The sequence below is a fragment of the Netta rufina genome, assembly GCF_964035555.1.
Source record: "Netta rufina genome assembly, chromosome: 1".
NCBI classification, from domain to species: domain Eukaryota; kingdom Metazoa; phylum Chordata; class Aves; order Anseriformes; family Anatidae; genus Netta; species Netta rufina.
This window is the reverse complement of record NC_140123.1, coordinates 142791437-142809045: the sequence shown is the minus strand read 5'-3', so window position 1 is coordinate 142809045 and position 17609 is coordinate 142791437. Positions and strand designations below refer to the sequence as shown.

General features: G+C 35.0%; 1 protein-coding gene across 8 annotated transcripts in view; it reads left to right on the top strand.

Annotated features, from left to right (window-relative positions):
- The window catches only part of ERC1 (ELKS/RAB6-interacting/CAST family member 1), a 302116-nt gene that overhangs the window by 108173 nt on the left and 176334 nt on the right, over nucleotides 1–17609 (top strand). For all 8 annotated transcript variants that reach the window (XM_084302886.1, XM_084302887.1, XM_084302892.1 and 5 more), the window contains 3 exons: nucleotides 5715–5852; nucleotides 7182–7322; nucleotides 8444–8584. In XM_084302886.1, the coding sequence (XP_084159012.1) occupies nucleotides 5715–5852; nucleotides 7182–7322; nucleotides 8444–8584 (420 nt within the window). The remainder of the gene's footprint in view (nucleotides 1–5714; nucleotides 5853–7181; nucleotides 7323–8443; nucleotides 8585–17609) is intronic.

Below are 17609 nucleotides of genomic sequence, written 5' to 3'. Positions count from 1 at the left end.
GTATTCCAGAATCAGTTTTAGCTTCTTCATTTTTATTCTTGTTCAGGAACAAGAGTGTTACTTTACAATAGTTTAACTGCATTTATATCCATTGCTTAAATCATAAAGTAAAAAGAGCATATTGAATGCGGATGAACTTTGGAAGAAACTCTCACTTGTGTTTGCCAAAACATTAGTGAAAAAAAGAAAAATTTCTTTGATCTATACTAAACTTCAAAACAGGTTAAAAATCTCACCCTTGGAACAAGACATGGTATGCCTGAAACCTCAGCGTAGCACACTGTTGCTAGTCTTCAAAATTTAACCATAAAAATTAATAGCAAGAATATTACTTTCAGTCTAAATGATACAACTCTATGATACAATTGATATTCGCAAATGACATACATTATTTCACTCTGGATTTGAATAGCAACACCTTATATTGGAGGTTGAAACAGAGCCAATACACGTACAAAAGATCAAATTTTGTCTCCATCCACAATAGAAAGACAATCATAATGATGAGGTTTTTAGTATGACATCTATAAAACTAGAGCTTAATCTTATAAAACTGACCATTAATCTTTGCTTATGTGCTGTCATTTTGGTCTCCAAAAGTTACTTTAAGAGCATAGTAATATTTATAAAACTCATAGTGTATTTTTCTTTAACAATCTCTTGGGACTTGAGGTGACCAACACATTTTAGGAACAAAATTTTATGAGTTCAGTTCCCTCTCAATTTTTTGGTGTAAATGCCTTACCCCTTCTGAAGCAACATTTTTTTTTTTGCATATGTCAGACACAATGATGTGATCTTGTCTATTTTAACAGTTCTGTTCTCATCTTGATTCTGATGCAACCCCAGCTTTCTCAGCTTCTCAGATATCATGAGATTATAGCAAAATAAAATATGACTACAGACTATCAACTTTTTGCAATGGATGAGTATTCTTACGTTGCCATTGAAGGGAGCGACCTCTCTTCAACCAGAAAGAATTGGAGCTGTTTTATCATCACATGCTTGCTAAGCTGCCAACTCTGTCTCCCACACTATTTTTTTCTCCTCCATGTTGTTATTCCTGACACGGACAGACTCACCTCTGCCTGTACTTGGTGAGATTCCATCATATTCTAGTCAATGACCCTGAAGCTGACCTGGCCAATAGTGCTGTTATAAAACTATGGAAGAATTGTTCAGAAAACTCGCAACTTATATTAAGTTTTTATTTGTTTGTGCAGCTCTGCCATAGGAATAGAAGAGAAAACTTCTCGTCCCACCTGATTATTTAGGTCCTTTTTACAGTACTGCTTGCACTGCATGAAACCTGGGATCAAAAAAGTGGGAGGCTTAGCAGCCCCCTGAGATTGTCATGTACATCTGCTCTTGTAATACAATCAAGGAATATTATCCTATGTTACAGTGATTGTCTTTTATATATTCAGTGTACACTAAGATGAAGATGAAATATTACTGATGAAAGCAATCTCGTTGCTGAGCTGTGTTGGGGAAGTGCAGAACATAAGCATTTTCCCCTGTTTATACAAAAAAAGAATGGTGAAAGATTTGTCTGTAGGTAAGTGATATAGCTAGTTATTTGATATTGGAGTTACAAACAGAATACGCAATGAAATGTGAAATGTCTCAAGATTGAAAAGGACCTTGAATATGCCAAAGAATGATCTAACTTAAAGGGCTCTTAAAACTTTTTTTTTTTTTTTTTATCACTTTGTTCCTTTTAGAAGACAAAAAGAAAATAGCAAAGAGAAAATAAAAAGTTGGAAGTGAAACATAAATACAGTTAAATCATGTTTCAGTCAATGAAAGAAGCTGTAGGAAGCTATTGATCTTTGAATAAAAACAAACATTTTGAAGGAGGATAAAAATATTTTCCAGTAACAGGAAGCAAGAGAAAAAGAAATTGAATTACCAATTCACAAACCCACTGTATTTATTCTGATGCAGAAGTCACTGGCACAGTAGAATTCAGCTTCTCGAGTGTTGTATTTATCCACACCTCAGGGTTTATGGGGGTTCTACAAAAGTTTTTCTTGGCTGAAGCATAGTACAAAGGATCTACTAATAACCTGTAACTAGAGAAATTAGGGAATGTAATGGTCTGTATGAGTCTTAAACTAGATATGTCTATTTTAATTCCCTGAGCTGTTGTTTGTTCTTTGCGTTTGTATGGGGTTTTCAGTAGGACAACTATTTGCAAAAAGTAGAAGCTTCCTTGCCTTTGGATCAGCGTGCTAGAGGCAACTTCTCTTGCCTCTACTCCTGTGCTTCAGGGCCGGGAAGTGAAATAATTGGTTTCACAAAACTAGGAGTAAATCATCCAGGTTGAAACAAAATAGTGCCTGACACCAGGTAAAATTGAAAAAAAAAGATTTCAGTAAATCATTATTGATAAAGAAATTGCTATGCAGAGCAGATCATTCCAGTGTATGTATGTATACCTTTACGGTAAGCTTAGTGTTTCTAAGCTTCTAGAAGATCCCTGTCTTTACCCTTCAAAATAAGTATGTATATGAAGAGTAAATATTATTAATGATCTAATGATATTATATATATATATTTCCTATTTAAAAATTTTTGTACATAAATATGTATATTTCCTAGGTTTCTAGAACATTTCAGGGAAAATTTGTCACTTTGTGGTTGTTTCAAGACTAAACAGTGCTCCTTCAGTTCTTGTCCCTTTCTGTATTCCAGAGGAATACAGAGAGATTCCATTGCATTTTATTTCATCTTTCTTTGGGGAAAAAGACCCTATTTTGGTCATCTGCTTTATTTCTATCAGCTATTTGTGAATTTGCTTGGTGTTACTTTTTCATTTTTTCTGTTGTATAGGAAAAGAGGATGGTAAAACAAATATGAGGTACATCATATATTCTTTTCAATGAAGGATCTCAGACAACTTGCAAAGTCATAATAGCAACGTCACTTATATTAACTGACTACAAAGGCTAAGTGTAGAATATTAATTGCTTTTTTCTTCTGATTATATAGTTTTGGATAACCTGTAGTTTAGCTATTATTTGTTTAAGTGGTGCACGTTTGGGAGAAAAATGGAATAAAGAAATTCAGTTATTGTTCATTGTGATTTTGTAAAGGAAATTTTGCATCTGGTGTTGTGTAAGTGTTTAAATTTGGACTCATGAGTTGAGCCAGGTTTCTGTAGTTGAAAGGCACATCCTTGTTGGGAACCATCAGTTATCCCATGCTGCAAAAGGCACATTTGTAGGTAGCTTTTTTTTTTTTTTTTTTTTTTTTTTTGTGTGTGTGTTCTTGTTTTATTTTTTTGTTTGTTTGTTTTTCTTGATAGTGCCTAGGTATTAGTGTGACTTGGAACAGTTTATTGTACCTGCTGTTCCCTGAAGGATAGAGCAAGAAAACATCCATTACTTCAGACGGCAAAGCATGTATGTAGACAGAAAGAATAGATAAGTTCATCTTCTTTGCATATAACCTTTTTAAAAATATATATATACATGTATATATGACAGGGTGCGTTTGTAATGGGAAGATGCTTCAGTCATACACAGTACTATTACATAGCTGTCATTTTACTCTCATCACAGTAACTAGTGTTTGTCACACGTGTAAATGCATGTTGTGCTCGTGCAAATGGTTGTGCTCCCCAGGCAAGCATTTAACGTAGCTGGTGTGAATTATTTAGCTTTCTCTTGTGTGCAGTTTGCTCACAGCAGAAAGTCACTCTGCACTCTCCCCTCTCCAGCCACTTGGAGCCTTTGCTGGAGTGTTTCGCCTCCAGAAGTAAACATGAGTCTAAGAATAGCTCAAGCTTCTTTGTAGTATATTTTCATGGCTGGCTGTCTAAACAGCCAGTCTGTCTAGACAGTTGACGACACTGAAAGCTCCGAAGGTCGAAAGCAGCCACGTAGGCTCCTCTCAGGGATGTTACCTAGTTGGTAACTGCACGTGTGGGCACCGTGAGGGCTTCCATTCACAACTGCTGGAGTTCTCTCAGGCTCCGTGTGCTACATGCATATGCTATTAGGGCATTAAATAATAGATAGGAGTGCATTAAAAAGTTGGAATTTTCAGTAATTTCCAAGTCACATGAGATATTACTAAGTTATGCTTCTTTGGTGATCTTCAAAATTTATGAAGTCATTTCTGTTGTGCTCAATTTAAAATTTTAAGCATAGTTTGGAGGCCTAATACTTTTCCTCTAAGATAAAATGATGAGGAAGATAAACTGAAAACGATTTTAGTACATTCCTTAAAAACTGGAAGGAAAAACAAAACAAAACATGTATGGCATTCTACTGCTATCAGTAATATATAAATTGTGTATAAAGCTAGATCATAGGTTTACATGTGCTTACATAAGAAAAATTAAAAAACCCAACCCAGTATGGAGAATCTTATACCAGGAGATTTCTTCAGTGGCTCTGAATAACAGAAGACCATTAGCAAGGGTTTCCCTGAATTAGGTGGTTCTTCCTTTCTTCCTTCTAGCTTCCACATATAATAAATTCCCATTTTTGTGACTAAATGTTCAGCCTCTTGCAGAATCTTTTAAATATATCATTACTGATCTAGACTGTTTCACAAAACAGTGGTCCAGAGGTGATTTTAATAGAGAACAAAGTAGTAGCTGATGGCTTTAAATACCTGTTTGCTCTTAGATCACGATGTCTCAGTTCTTCCAGGGTAGAGCAGTTAAAAGTGGGGATATCTGATGTGTTTCCCGTAACTGAAGAGCTTCTAACTGCTGTTAGACAGGTGAAGCAAAAAGGCTAGTAATGCTTTCAAAAAGTTTACTAAATAATGGACTAGATAGTCCTTGGGGTTGTCTTGTATAAATTGATTTCAAATAATATCCTGCTACAATTGTTTTGAAGACAGGCACCTTACTTGCCACATGTCATTCTCCAGTGTATGATTTATGTTTGCTGATGCAAGAAGAACCTGTCAGCAATAACAAAAGAAAGAAAATCTATACCCACTTTAATCCTTTGCTGATAAATTTGTTTTCGACAGGCAATGATAATGTGCTAATGTGTCTGTTCTTTGTGATGCGTGTGTGTGTGTATAATATGAGCTTACCTTTGGGTCTTCTCGGTCTGTCAAAAGATATATTCAGATCTCATAAATCAATTGAATTCTATTCCTGGAGAAAACAAGGATGATATATTTTCTACCCAGAGAATGATGCCTGGTGTTAGTATACCATATAGCAAAACACTTTAAGATGAAAAAGCAGCATACCAGTATTGTGAAGAATGCAGTGTCAAAGGAAATACTTAGGAGAATAGTTAACAGATTCGTAATAATTAAGAACCTTTTTGTTTGTTTGTTTATATCTGCAATAATGTTTTTATCAGCTTTTATCCTTTTATATTGTTATTACATCAACAGCTTTTCCTTAATATCAAACCTAATTGTTTCCTTCAATCATACTGTGCCCAACGTCTTCAGAAATTAGGTATAATACCATTTCTTCATTTCAGTTTATTTTCCTTGATAAATATTTAGACTTTCTTGCCCTGAGTTCTATCCCAGCTTCCAAAAAAATTGCTGATTCTTTGTTAATATTTGATGGTTTTGATTACATTGCTTGATGTTTCCATGTAGGATTATAAAAATGATGCCCTCACCTACTTCCTTTGTTTTAAGAGCATTTTTAAAAATGTAATATTTTTGGATGATTTGAATGGTTTTGATCACTATTTTCTTAAAATGTAATTTTCTTCTTTAAGATTGAAAATCTTCAAGAACAGTTAAGAGACAAGGAAAAGCAAATGAGCAGCTTAAAGGATCGAGTGAAATCTTTGCAGGCAGACACCACAAATACTGATACTGCCTTGACCACGCTGGAAGAAGCACTTGCAGAAAAAGTGAGTTTGACGCCTAAGCCCCTGAGTGAATAAAGGTCCTTCTACTAATAACCTCTCTATAGGCAGCTTTACTATGTGTTTGTTGGGCTCTGCATAAAAGAAGCCTTTTGTGCAATACCAACTCTTCTGTCGGTGACAGCTGAGGCATCAGGAGTGATGTTTCTGCTGAGGTGCATCTCTCACTAGAGGGCACTGTAGGATATTCTGAGTGGCAGCCTGGGCTGCCCTCCTGTATAGCATCCCACAGTGCGATTGTAGTACTACGAGTAAGGCTTGAGGACAGAGCTGAGCCACAAGCTATTTCTCTAGTCATTAGCTACTTGCCATATTTTTTTCTTTTTTGTGAAAGAAAAATGTGTTCTTTATATCATCTTATATGCTTGGGTACTGCTCATGCTGTCCTCTGTTTGCATGCTCTTGTGGGATGCGCTACATTGCAGCTGTGCATTCATCTGCTTTTTTCCTTCTTTCTTTATAAAGTCTGGCCAATATCTAATTTCATTTTATGTTCATTCCTCAGATATTTTAATAACTTTAAAAATAAAGTTTAGCTATATGAAATTAGTTCCAAGTATTGAATCAAAATGCATAGTTATCCTGATGTAGCTGTATTTCAGTCTCACTTCATTTGCAGCTTTTTTATTCTCATTGTATTTTTGTACGCTTGCCCAGTTCTCAGGAGATAGCCGACTGAGGGAACAACCTGGTCTATTCTGTTTTGGTGGGGTGGTTCGTAGAATTACTGTATATTTTTTCTTGATCCCTGGAGAACCAGGGTTACAGCACCTGTCAGATTCTATAAATGTTAAAGCTATGGTAAAGCTTTGACTGAGCTTGGGGAATTCACTTGCACCTCTTCAGCTTCCAGGATAACCAAGGCTCTGTTGGTATCTGGTATACGGAAAAGTTGTTTTACTGCCTTTCTTAGCACACATTGATCCTGATGTCACGTAGGCACTACACCCTTTCTATCTGAAGGGCCACAGGCTTAACCGTATGCTTCAAAAATAAGACTTAAATAAATAAAGAAGCAATATATAACATGTTCTAGTCTAGGGTAATTTTATTTATCATAAGCAGATAAATTGTGTTACACTGTAGCAGTAATGTGAACTTTTAGGTACAAAAAGCCTGATTTTTTTTAGCAATGAATCCATAGATTTTTCAAGACAAATTTTCTCCTTCTTGAGGATGTGTTATACAAAATAAAAATAAATTGCAGTATCCTACACTCATCATTCTCTACATTATGTAAAGTGTTGTGATAAGAAGCCTCAGAATTTGAATGACTAAGAGGGATTTTCCTCACAGAGTACTTTCTTTTGTCAGGAAAGGACCATTGAGCGCCTAAAGGAGCAACGTGACCGAGATGAACGGGAAAAACAGGAAGAGATTGACAACTACAAAAAAGACATTAAGGACCTGAAAGAGAAAGTTGGCATTTTGCAAGGAGATCTCACAGAGAAAGAGGTTGACCAGCGAAATGAATCTGTTGTATTTGAGTTGTTTGTTCCATATGTATATGTATCTTAGGTGAAGAAAATGAACTGTTCCTTTATAGGAAAGGTTCCTTTATAGGAATCTTCAAAAGTAAAAATACATCGTTAGAGAATTTTTCAAATCATAACCATTTCAGAACGATCTTTTTATGGATAGCACACAGTCCCATTATTAGCAGCAGGTAATTATACCAGTGAATGTCCAGTGGTCAATGATAGCATTTACTGGAGCAGTGCTTATAGAAGACTGAGAACGAGCTTGTTCCTAGCTAAATATAGAAGGGGAAGGACAGAGGTAGATCAAAGCTGTGGGCACAGAAAGCATACAGATAGTAGATAGTGTTTATGCCTTTTTGCCAACAATATAAGTAGTTCTTTTGACTCACAAGAGCCTGGTTTTGGTAACTAGGTTAGTTGTTGTTAATGAACCAACTGGCTAGAAAAGATAGCCTGACTATATCAGAGATACATCAAAGTATTCTGTTCCTTTCTTGGAATAATAACATTCAAGTCTACTTACAATATTATCTCAAAACTATCAAATTAAAATGATACAAAAAAATGCATCTACAAATGCTACAGGGAAGTCAACATTTACAGGAAAAAAAAATAATCAAAAAATAGTTCAGAAAGCAAGAAGTTGAGATTTCTTCTGGACACAGGTGGCTTAAATCAGTTTCATCCATAGCAGCTCTATGGAAAAAAAGCTTTGAAAGTTTTAGATACATGACCAAATCTGCTAAACACATATGACTTTTGAATATGGTTTTATTTAAAAGCTTTTTATCTTACATATGACTATCACTGAAGAGCTAGTTCTAGTTTGCAAAATCTTTGCAAAATCTTCCATCTTTAAAAATGATTTTGGAACAAATTTAGACAATGTTTCATTTTGATCCTGAGAACCTGAATTAAATCAAGCTGTCTTAAATCAGCTCTGTGAACATCCAGTGAACATCCCAACAAAATACATAGTTCTAAGTTGGATCCTGAGAATCATGTGAAGGGATAGGAAGAAAATGAAGACAAAAAAACTAGCTGCTACATATAGAAAGTATTTATTTGATAGCTATTTTGCATCTTTTATTTTAGACATCGTTACTGGATCTGAAGGAACATGCTTCATCCTTAGCTTCATCGGGACTGAAGAAAGATTCAAGGCTCAAGACACTGGAAATTGCATTGGAACAGAAAAAGGAAGAATGTTTGAAGATGGAAACTCAACTGAAGAAGGTAATCTTACTTCATATTTATATATGCAAAATAAACATCAAGTGTTAGACAAATTGTCCATGCCTACACAGAAGACTTTGGGTTTGTGAGTTGCTTTTCAGCAAGTACTCTGGAGCTGTGTCCATGCAAACCATATTGCAAGTTAAGCCTATCAGAAAGTAACTTTCAGACTCTGGTGCTAATTTTGGACTTCATTTTCATGCAACAACAGTGCTATTGACTGTGTATATTTTAACAGGTACTAGAAGTTAGACACATAGCTTGCTTCAGTACAGTTCCCTGTAGTAATTGTACCATTAAACTGGTGTAACAGCTAACATTTTAACGTTTCACTTATAAATTATCAGCACATGTAGGTGTTAATGTGATAAATACAGGTGCATGGTTGGCACATGGGAATGTGTAAAAACAAATGAAAAGAATGTCACCAGTGAAGTATCTAATCTTTTGTTTTAATCTCATTGCCAGTTGCAGTAGATAAGCAGGAATATACAGCTTAGCAGAGTAGTACACCATTACAGGCAAGCTAATTTATTTGAACAGAACCTTGCAAGCATTCTTTAGTTTAGATGTGAGTAGCCCATATACTATATTTTAAGAGAAATATTAATTTGATTTTAACTTAGAAGAGTAGGTAATAAAAAAACACAAAACACAGTAAGCGAACTAGTGATAATGGTTTTATTCATAAAATTAGAACAAGACAAACATTTATATTTGTATATTAATACAACATTTGAAAGAAATTTAAGTTTTAGATTATGTGTGTGCTCTCTCTAGTCTGGAACTCTGTCCTAATTTTTCAGATGAATATGAGATTAAATTTTGAGGCAACAATTAAGAGCTGTTTAGCAGTACTTTTGTGTGAGTGCAAGGTGACGCAACAGTAATGCACATAAGAATTCTGTGAGTGAAACTCCATATATACATATCTAGACTCATGTTTTCACAGAATCACACAGAATCACAGAATTTCTTGGTTGGAAGAGACCTCAAGATCATCGAGTCCAACCTCTGACCTAACACTAACAGTCCCCACTAAACCATATCCCTAAGCTCTACATCTAAACATCTTTTGAAGACTTCCAGGGATGGTGACTCCACCACTTCCCTGGGCAAGTGGAAAAAGAAGTTTTCCCTTCTTTTTAGTTCTATTATCATCAAGAAACAGTTCTATTGTTCAGAAATGTACATTAGCGAGAATAAATAGTTGTTGTGCACATTTGATCATTCTTACAGGTTGTTTTCAATGTACCGCAGAATGGGTGAGTGCTTCAGAAGTCCTGAAGGACCCTTTCATTTGAGTTGCAGTTTCATGCCTTGTCAGTGTGTTACTGATAACGAGTTGAGGAATATATTATTGTACCTAAGATTAGCCAGATGTTCTTATAGCATCTGGATAACAGTAATAGTTTGTAGATACACAAATGCAGTGGAGAATGTTGTTACAATTACTTAAATAACAAATATAGTATGAACTGGGAGAGTACATAACAAAGTTAGATAATGAAAAAACAGTTGTGGAAATTCAATTATTTAGGGAATGTGGTTTTATATTGAGCATTTTTAAATGTACTGCTTTTAATTGCTTCTCCAGAGATCACTTTCTCACTGTATGCACTAAGTATCTCTATAGTATAAGCAAGCACCTGTGAAGGGTGAGCAAAATCTGGTGAAGCACTGCTATCTAGAAGATGAATGTGCGCTTACTTTGCACTGTAGTGACAGCTCTACATTATAGTACTTTCAGGCCTACCTCTGCTCATTCTATTTTAGAGAAGATTGTGCTTAATAACTGGTATCCAATAATGTTGCATGAGGACACTGAGCCAGTTCATAAGACCCTATCTTTTTATAATCTATTCTCTTTGTTTCAGGAAATAATTAGGAGAATGAATTATTCTCCTTTATCCTAAGGATGAAAATAGGAAAATAGTTCAAATGTAAAGATCACTCTTAACTATGCAAGACAGCTGTGGTACAAATAACTGTATTCTTTATTTGGTTCTGAGAAAAATGATATACATTCGTTATATTGTCTGTATATACTTCTGTAATACTCGGGATATCTCCTCTGCTTCAGGCATTACTGATCACTGGGACATTCAGGCAATTATTTCCAGAGTGCCTAAAATGCTCTCTGAAGTCCTGCTGAGACAAAAGTATCAATATCTTTTTCAGTTTTAAAAATATTCTGTCATCCTTCTGATTCAACAGCTGCATCCTTCTGATTCAAGGGAAAATTCAAAGGAAAGATTTTTTGGTGATAATGTCACTCTAGTCTGGCTTCTTAGAAAGGAATTACAGCTACAGGACCCCATTGTGCTTTCATGTAATTAACTATCTCCTGCTTTCCTCATGTTGGATGAAAGAGCCCACTTCTACCACTGATCCTCCTTGCTTTCTAGAATCAAGTTACTGTTTCTCTTTGTTACAGCAGAAAATATAGTTAACAACCACTTGAATATGTTTTATAGTTATGAGTAAGTTTAGGTATTTCTTTAATAATCTTTTCCCAGCTGTTTTTAATTTGCCAATGGTTTTTGTCATTTGCAGAAAAGTAGAAAATATTTTTAAAAGGTTTCTCTCTTTAAGTGCATTAGCTATTCAGGCAGTTCGACGTTTTCAAGGTGGATTAGTTTCTTGTCATCCTTGAAACAATTATATGATAGATAATCCAGCTCCAATTTAAAACTTTTATAAAAACCCAGTTTTACACATCTGCGTTGCTAACCATTGCAGATGACTGTCACCTTACTACTAATGGCTACACAAGAGATTCAGTTTAAAACTGAATTAAAAATGATCAGAAGAATTTTATTATGTTAAGTTTTATTGCAATAACATAGTGCCTTTTTTTTTTTTTTTTGCATAAGACACATGAATGAAGGACACATGTGTAGCTCTTAACAGTAAATGGCAAGAGGCTTTTCCTTCTAAGTTCTTTCCCTTACAGTATGAATAGAGATATGTCTAATATCATTGTTGGTTCCATTGCCTCTTATTTCTACTGAACAATTTGAGTACTTTCAGTTAACTTTATTAGCCTCAGAAGTTCAAAAGAGATTGAACTGGAGCACTGTTAAACCATGAGGTAAATAAGATTTGGGCAGTCATTGGGAAAAAATTCTCACTAATCTCTAAAAAGTGAGCCTTTCAGAAATCATGAGAAGTGCAAGCTTCCACCTTGTCTGTAAAAGATATTTAACGTTATACTAAAGTGAAATATTACTAACCAAGTGCAGCACAGGGATGCTGAAAAGTTGCTGATATTATTTTTCTTCCATGTAGGCAGTCTGCAATTCCTGATTCTAGCTGTCTAGTTCTTACCGTTACTCTTCTTTTTCTTACTAATGACTATTTTGTAGCAAATAGAACTTCAGTATTTTTCATATTGTTTGGAAGGGTTCCTGTGGGTGGTGATGTTTTTTCTTTAGTAATAACATAATGTTCATGCAAAGCTCTGTGCTAAATGTTCTTACTATTCTACTGCCATTGCCTCTGCACTCAACCTACCACCAGGAGATACTATAGGACATTCTGCGTGCTGAAAGCTAGCCATAAATCCCTGTTGAGTTTACATGGTTTGATGTCATACATTAAACAGTCTCCTTTTATGCTGAGATGGAATTATTAGAGGGAAACCAAACATAGGGAGGTTCTCTCCAAGCGTTTCTTTCTAAGATGTTTTTTTTTTGAAGTGTGTTGGTAATATTTTTTAGTGACTAAGTTTTCTTCTAGTTGTGTTGTCTTCAGGATGTCGTCTTTTCCTAGCCTTTTCTTTCTCATCTTTCCCAGCCAATATGCTTTGTTTCATTTTGTTTTTCTAATCTGGGAGAGACCTACTAATATTAGAATTTGTTCCAGCAAAGATGAGCAGGTCTTTGTTGCCAGTGAATAGTTCCTCTCCCTCTAGATATTTTGCTCATTTGAAAGGGATCAAGAGTAGAGAAAGGAAAGAGTCCCAAACCATATGTTAACAAACTTCCCCTTGGTGCTGTTCTGGGGACTTTTCATAAGAGAAATGTTAACAGTGATTCCCTGCCAGGAAAATACCTCAAGATTCAACAGGCTCACTTGTAGGATTTTTTCCTGCTGTGGTGTTCTTCCTTCAAGTTAAAGAGGGTAATATCTTTCAAAAGACAGGAAAAACAGACTAAATGAGGTATTGACCCAGATTGTATTTTTCCCAAGATCTGGTTTGGTTAGTTTTATATAGGCTCTGATGCTGTTTGTCATTTGTCATCAAACACTGGACTACATTAAAGATTTGAGGACTGAAAAAAGCTCTTACAGCAAGAAAACATTATCAAATTTAGAACTTGCACAAGGGTACCTTTCCATATTGTCCTTGTTACAAAAGCTGTTTAGTAATGGCTATAAGGCCATTGTAATGGCTGTAAGGCCATTGTCAATTCCATTTAAGTTTTTGTGTGTTGGACGTGTATTCACCTGTGCTTTCATATTTGGGCTACCACAGCGTATATCAGTGAATTACTTAGTGCTGTGGGTATGGGTAATGTAGTGGGATACAAACAAATGCAATGGTACATCTGACTAGTCAGGCTCAGGAAAGTCTTCTAAGATGCTTTTACTTTTTGGCTGTGTTAGTAAATTCATTTTGCTTGGACAACTTAATGTTGTGCCAATGTTTTTGTTTCCCTTTGCTGCCAGTGATGTCCTGTAGCTTTTCTTTCATCTCCATTGCCTGTGCATTTTCAGACCAAAAAAGCAGAGGAATTTCCATGCAAATCAAGCTTATTGTGTGAAAGTATTCTGAAACACCATGTACAGAATCACATTAGGAATAATAATTAAGATAGAGCAAGTAAAAGATTCCATAAAAATATAAATCATTAATAAGCTCACTGGTATTATGTCAGTTTATTTTTGGATTGTATTACCAACTTTCTGGTTGATGTCAAAGAGCACTCCTTTCAAGGAGTGTTTGTATAATAATATCTTGGTGCTGCAGATTATGTAATCCAAGGTGTTTTTCATCAGAGGTTTCTTTTGTGAATGCATGCATAAAACATCATGTTACGAAACTTTCTGAAGGCTGTTACTTTTGACAGTGTTCAGGGAAAATGTAGCTGTCTATCCTGACAATAATTATCGGAAGGTTAGAAAATTCCCAGTGCTTTTTCAGTGCTTTTTTTTGTTTGTTTGTTTTTCCCCAGTTTTTCTGGCATTCTGTATTAAAAATTGTTTTAGTAAAGGGGACACTAGTATGCCTTTATGTGACTAGGTTTAGAAAAAAAGTTACATGTGCAACAGGGTAAAGTAGTTGCTAGAAGTATCAGAAATAACAACAAAGTGTCAACTAGAGCATAAAAACTACTATGCTGCATTTTGAAATTTTTATTACACATAAAAAAAAGTCATTAATAAGTATTCTAAGGTATTTGATGCATACAGGTTAGAGTAACGTCCTTAAATGATATACGATTAGTGTATATGGCTTTTACATTATTTAGCATTTCATGACAGAGAGTTTTTTTTTCCCAAAGGTAGTATGCATTCAGGTATGAAAAACAGGCACTCAGGAATTTTCTGTTAAATTAATATATTTATTCACTTTCAAGGAATTTGCCATCCTCTTCTGTTATAGCTTAGGCTATAGGTACAATCTATTACTAAATGTGTTTAATGCATCCTATTAAATAGATTCTATAATTAATTATGATTTTGTAAAAGCTGTCATTTGAAATGGATGTTGTTTGATTCAATGTGAGACTTTGTCTGATATTGTGTCTTCTTGAAAGAATCTCTCAGCCATAACAGTTGAGTGTTTTCAAGAACAAAATATATAATAGATTGGTTTTTAATCTTTATTTTTTTTTTTTAGACCAGTAGTTTTTTCTTATGGAAGGATATGGTCCTTATACCAGGCATTTATTAGGCCCCTGTTTAAATCTACCTAAACTGGCTAACAGTTAATTGCATTGCCTAATTGCACGTGCTCAGTAGAGATACAGATTTAGCAATTGAACTTCCCAGAGGTTATATCTGCATTGATTATGCCCTGGCGTGGAGTGAGAGGAAGAACTTATTGTTTTCTCTCTTCATTGCCATAATGCCTTCTATGTCTGGTCATTTGAGCAAGCAGCAGTAAGTGCTAAGTAGACTCTTCAACGAATAACTTGCTGGTTCCAAGCAACTGCTTGATACAAATACAGCAGAAGCAAGAAGCAGCATCTCATTGTGCAGAACAGGTCAGGACAAATAATCTGCTAGGATTGGAAGCCAGTACTGGAATTTAGCCCCTGGGAAGAGAAAAACAGATTGGATTTTGCTGAGGGAATGAGTAGATAACATTACCAGGAAAATTGCATTGAACCTGGGACTCAGGGAGCACATGGTGTGAGGAAGGGGTTGTGTCCCCAAACCTGAAGAAAGTGGAAAGGAGAAAGATGGGGACAAAGGAGAAAGATGGGGACACCTGGCAGATCAGTGGAATCTGCCTGGGTAGGAGAAGAGGAATTTGAACCTGGCCAAATAACACTGACAAAAGTTTGGAGAAATGAATTATAGCACGAAAGGATTGTACTTAGTGCAAATAGGCAGGAGAATCTGTGCCCAGGAGAGCATATTCTTTGTGAAATCTTTAATAAAATGCAAGATTTCTTAATATTTCCATTACTCTAAAGTCAGAAAATACAAAATGTTTGAACAAACTTTGTGTTTTATTCCCACCTATGATATAACCAATAAAGAAGCTAAAGTACAAGTGATGCATTCCCTTTAGAGAACTGGCAGAAGCTATGGGGTTTTTTTTAAAGTACAAGCCTTGTTGGTGGATGATGATATTATCAACATCATCTTAAATAATATTAGGGAGGTGTTTTTCCCCATGTGTGATTTTATCGTACCTAAAAAAATTAAACTTATGAACTCTATCTCCCCTTCCAAAAGCCTTGTGAATATAACATTCATTTTAAAAAATTAGACATCCAAAAGCTAAGAAATGGCCATTGCAACACTGTGTGGCCTTCCTAATTTTTGATTATGAGGTGGTTGTTATAGTATTTCATAACTAAAATGTTGTCTACCAGCCTCTTGCAATCTTCAGTATTGTGTGAAAAATATTATGAGAATGAGCCAGAGGTATATAAGGAAGAAGATTGCCATTTAGAAAAAAAAATAAATATATATATATATGTATATATATATTTCTAATAGTAGGAAAGCATTAAGTGAATATCAGGATTCGCATGATAGAAAACTGGGAAAATACATTCTTTTAAAGTGTGGCTTGTATACTTCAGAGTAAATAAGGCATAGAGCCACACACTGAATATTAACCCTCCCAGCCCCCCAAATCCTCACAAATACTGAGTATCTGCTGATTATTTGAGTAAATCTCTTCTGTGCATGAAGAGAGAGAATGAAACACTGTTTCTTAAAATACTAGGTTTTGGCCATGTCACTAAAGCCTGATTCAGAAGAGGAATGCATAAGGATGCCGAAGTATGCTTGCAAAGACAACCATAGTTTGGACATTTCTTTTCTTTCCTTGTATACTTTTTGTGTTGGTGGAATTTCCAAAGAGAGCAAATTGATAATGTTTGGTATCAGCTATGGGAATTCGTGTCTTTCTGATCTCTTCAGAAAAATGCAAGTTCCCATAGTTGTTTTCTTTTTTAGAGTAATGGGTTCTCTTGAGACATCTTCCTCTCATTTAGACCTTCTGTCTTCTTTATAAAATTATTCCAACCAAATACTTGCTTTTGAAGTGTCAAAATTTTACATTCACATTAATAAAGATCATAAAGTTCCTGGAGGGGATTTAAAAGACTTTGTTAAAAATAAGATAAAAAAACAACTTCTTGTGACAGACTAAAGTTTTTTCTGGTACTAAGTATATCAGAGAGTTCGCTAAGCCTTTTACTTCCAGCACAACCCTTTTGAAAAACCATCATAGTATGTTGTGTAGAGCATTGAAGCTAAAGGATTGCTTTCAAATATATAATTTTGTTGAAACTAATAAAGGCATGGTGGAAGTCAGTGCAAATTTTTCATCATTTAAATTGCTGCCATCACAATAGGAAAAGAATCGTTATATGTGCTTGTCTTTTTCAATAAATAGTAATGATATTTTTTTCATATTTGTGTATGCATTTACTGTTTTCAGGAGATGTGATGCACACTTGGAGGTATGAGGGTGAATTAAAAAGGGATTTCATATTCTTGGGAACTTCTACTTTGTGGCCAAAAGTTCTTGGCAACATTTGTATGTGAAATGTTAAACTGAATTTACTGTCTCTACTCATAGGTAAAAGTAGAAAGTGCTGTGAATTATTTGCTGTTTGATTTAGCTAACCTTTTAGGAATATTGATTTGGAATCTTAGTCATAATGTTTGGAATTTTTACTTATATTTTAGGACTTTAGAATTAGATCTGTGCTATTGTTTTCTTCCTTGCCTCTGACATACATTAAGCTGTGTAAGATCACCTTTCCTCTTAGTAAAGAATTTTTTGGCATGAGAAATGCTAGCTTACAAAATTCTTTTCAATGTGTTTTGCCTTCTTCTCCTCTCCATCTGCAAATAGTGGTTATTTCTGTGAAAAATTGTTTGTCTTTGCTCTAGATGCAGAAATTGGCTTTATACAATGATTTTCTGTGGAAGCAATAGAAGCTATAGTACATTTATTTGAAGAACAATCACTCTTTCTTTTATTCTGTAGGTACCCGAAGTGCTCACCCCATCACTTACCACATTCCAGATGGGAAATGGCTAAGAGCAGAAAAGCAGAAAGCTGTTAAACCACCTCTTAGTTTATACTCACCCTTAAGAACTTTGAGAGCAAATCCAGAGTGTTAAGATCAACTATTCTCAGTCCCGAACCACTTTGAATTTGGAATTAAATTTACACTGAAAGGGATGAAAACTGCTCAGATGAGCTTTGTTAATCATAGTTTAGCATAGTTTAAGAAGGTGCTGCATTTTGGCTAAAACTTGTGTGTGTGTTTCTCATACAGATTAATGGAGAATGAAACATACAAGCTTAAAACACTCTTGA